Source organism: Haplochromis burtoni, unplaced genomic scaffold (assembly GCF_018398535.1).
Source record: "Haplochromis burtoni strain Fernald_Lab_line unplaced genomic scaffold, NCSU_Asbu1 Contig_1072, whole genome shotgun sequence".
Lineage (NCBI taxonomy): Eukaryota > Metazoa > Chordata > Actinopteri > Cichliformes > Cichlidae > Haplochromis > Haplochromis burtoni.
The window spans coordinates 62,092-62,928 of NW_024583433.1; the positions used below are offsets into that span (position 1 = coordinate 62,092).

The 837-nt window shown below is 40.7% G+C and overlaps 1 protein-coding gene across 1 annotated transcript; it reads left to right on the forward strand.

Annotated features, from left to right (window-relative positions):
- Positions 1-130: 130 nt before the first annotated feature.
- Positions 131-380, forward strand: LOC106632620 (H-2 class II histocompatibility antigen, A-B alpha chain; the record flags this gene model as incomplete). The annotated part of the gene is given in 1 exon segment (XM_014330835.2): positions 131-380. A coding segment is annotated over 1 exon segment (250 nt), but the record flags the coding sequence as incomplete, so codon positions are not given.
- Positions 381-837: the final 457 nt, after the last annotated feature.

An 837-nucleotide genomic window follows, 5' to 3' on the forward strand; every position in this document is an offset into this window, starting at 1 on the left:
GCGCACACATTTATCACGTGATCGTTAAACTTCACCAGCTGATTACTGGGACACTGTTTGTCTAAATATGAGCTTCTCCACAACACAAACACTGAATAACAGACACTGAATAAGCTCTCTGTTCTCCTCAGGTCTCTACGAGATGAACTCCGTCAGTGGCTGTTCAGACACTGTTGGAGAGGATGTGCTGATACTGGATGATGAGGTGGTCTGGTACGCAGACTTCAACAAACAGACAGGTGTTGACTCTCTGCCAGCCTTTGCAGATCATCCACACTGGCAGGAAGGAATGTATGAAGAAGCTGTGGCTAATCAACAGATCTGCAGACAAAACCTGAAGGTGGCTCGTTCAGCTATGAAGGACTTCCCCAAAGAACTCGGTAAACATAACTCATCAACCGCACAGTCCACATGTAAAGAACAGAAGTACGTTTCCAGCTTGGGAGTAAATCCTGTAAATATTTCACTCTGTTAAAGTGATAAAAAACAACAACAAGAGCTTTATGGCAGATAAATCGCAGAGATCCAGTTGTGACAGGCTGACAGGTTAGCTCAGCTTTGCTGTCATTATCCTGACACTCAGGTGTACAGTTGGCTCACTCTAGTTTTAAATAACATATGATGCAAACAACAGAATAATGGTGTTATCCTGAGGTTAATCCAAGCTCACAAAGTGTCAATATTCACCAGATTACAGATATAAACCAGAACAAAAACACACAAAGATAATCCAAATTTGGTGAGTTAGTGTTATCTTAAAAAAAACAGCAACGTGTGTGAAATGATTGTTGAGAAATCTCCAAGTATTGTGAAGAAACAGAAAATATTTTCTAAGTT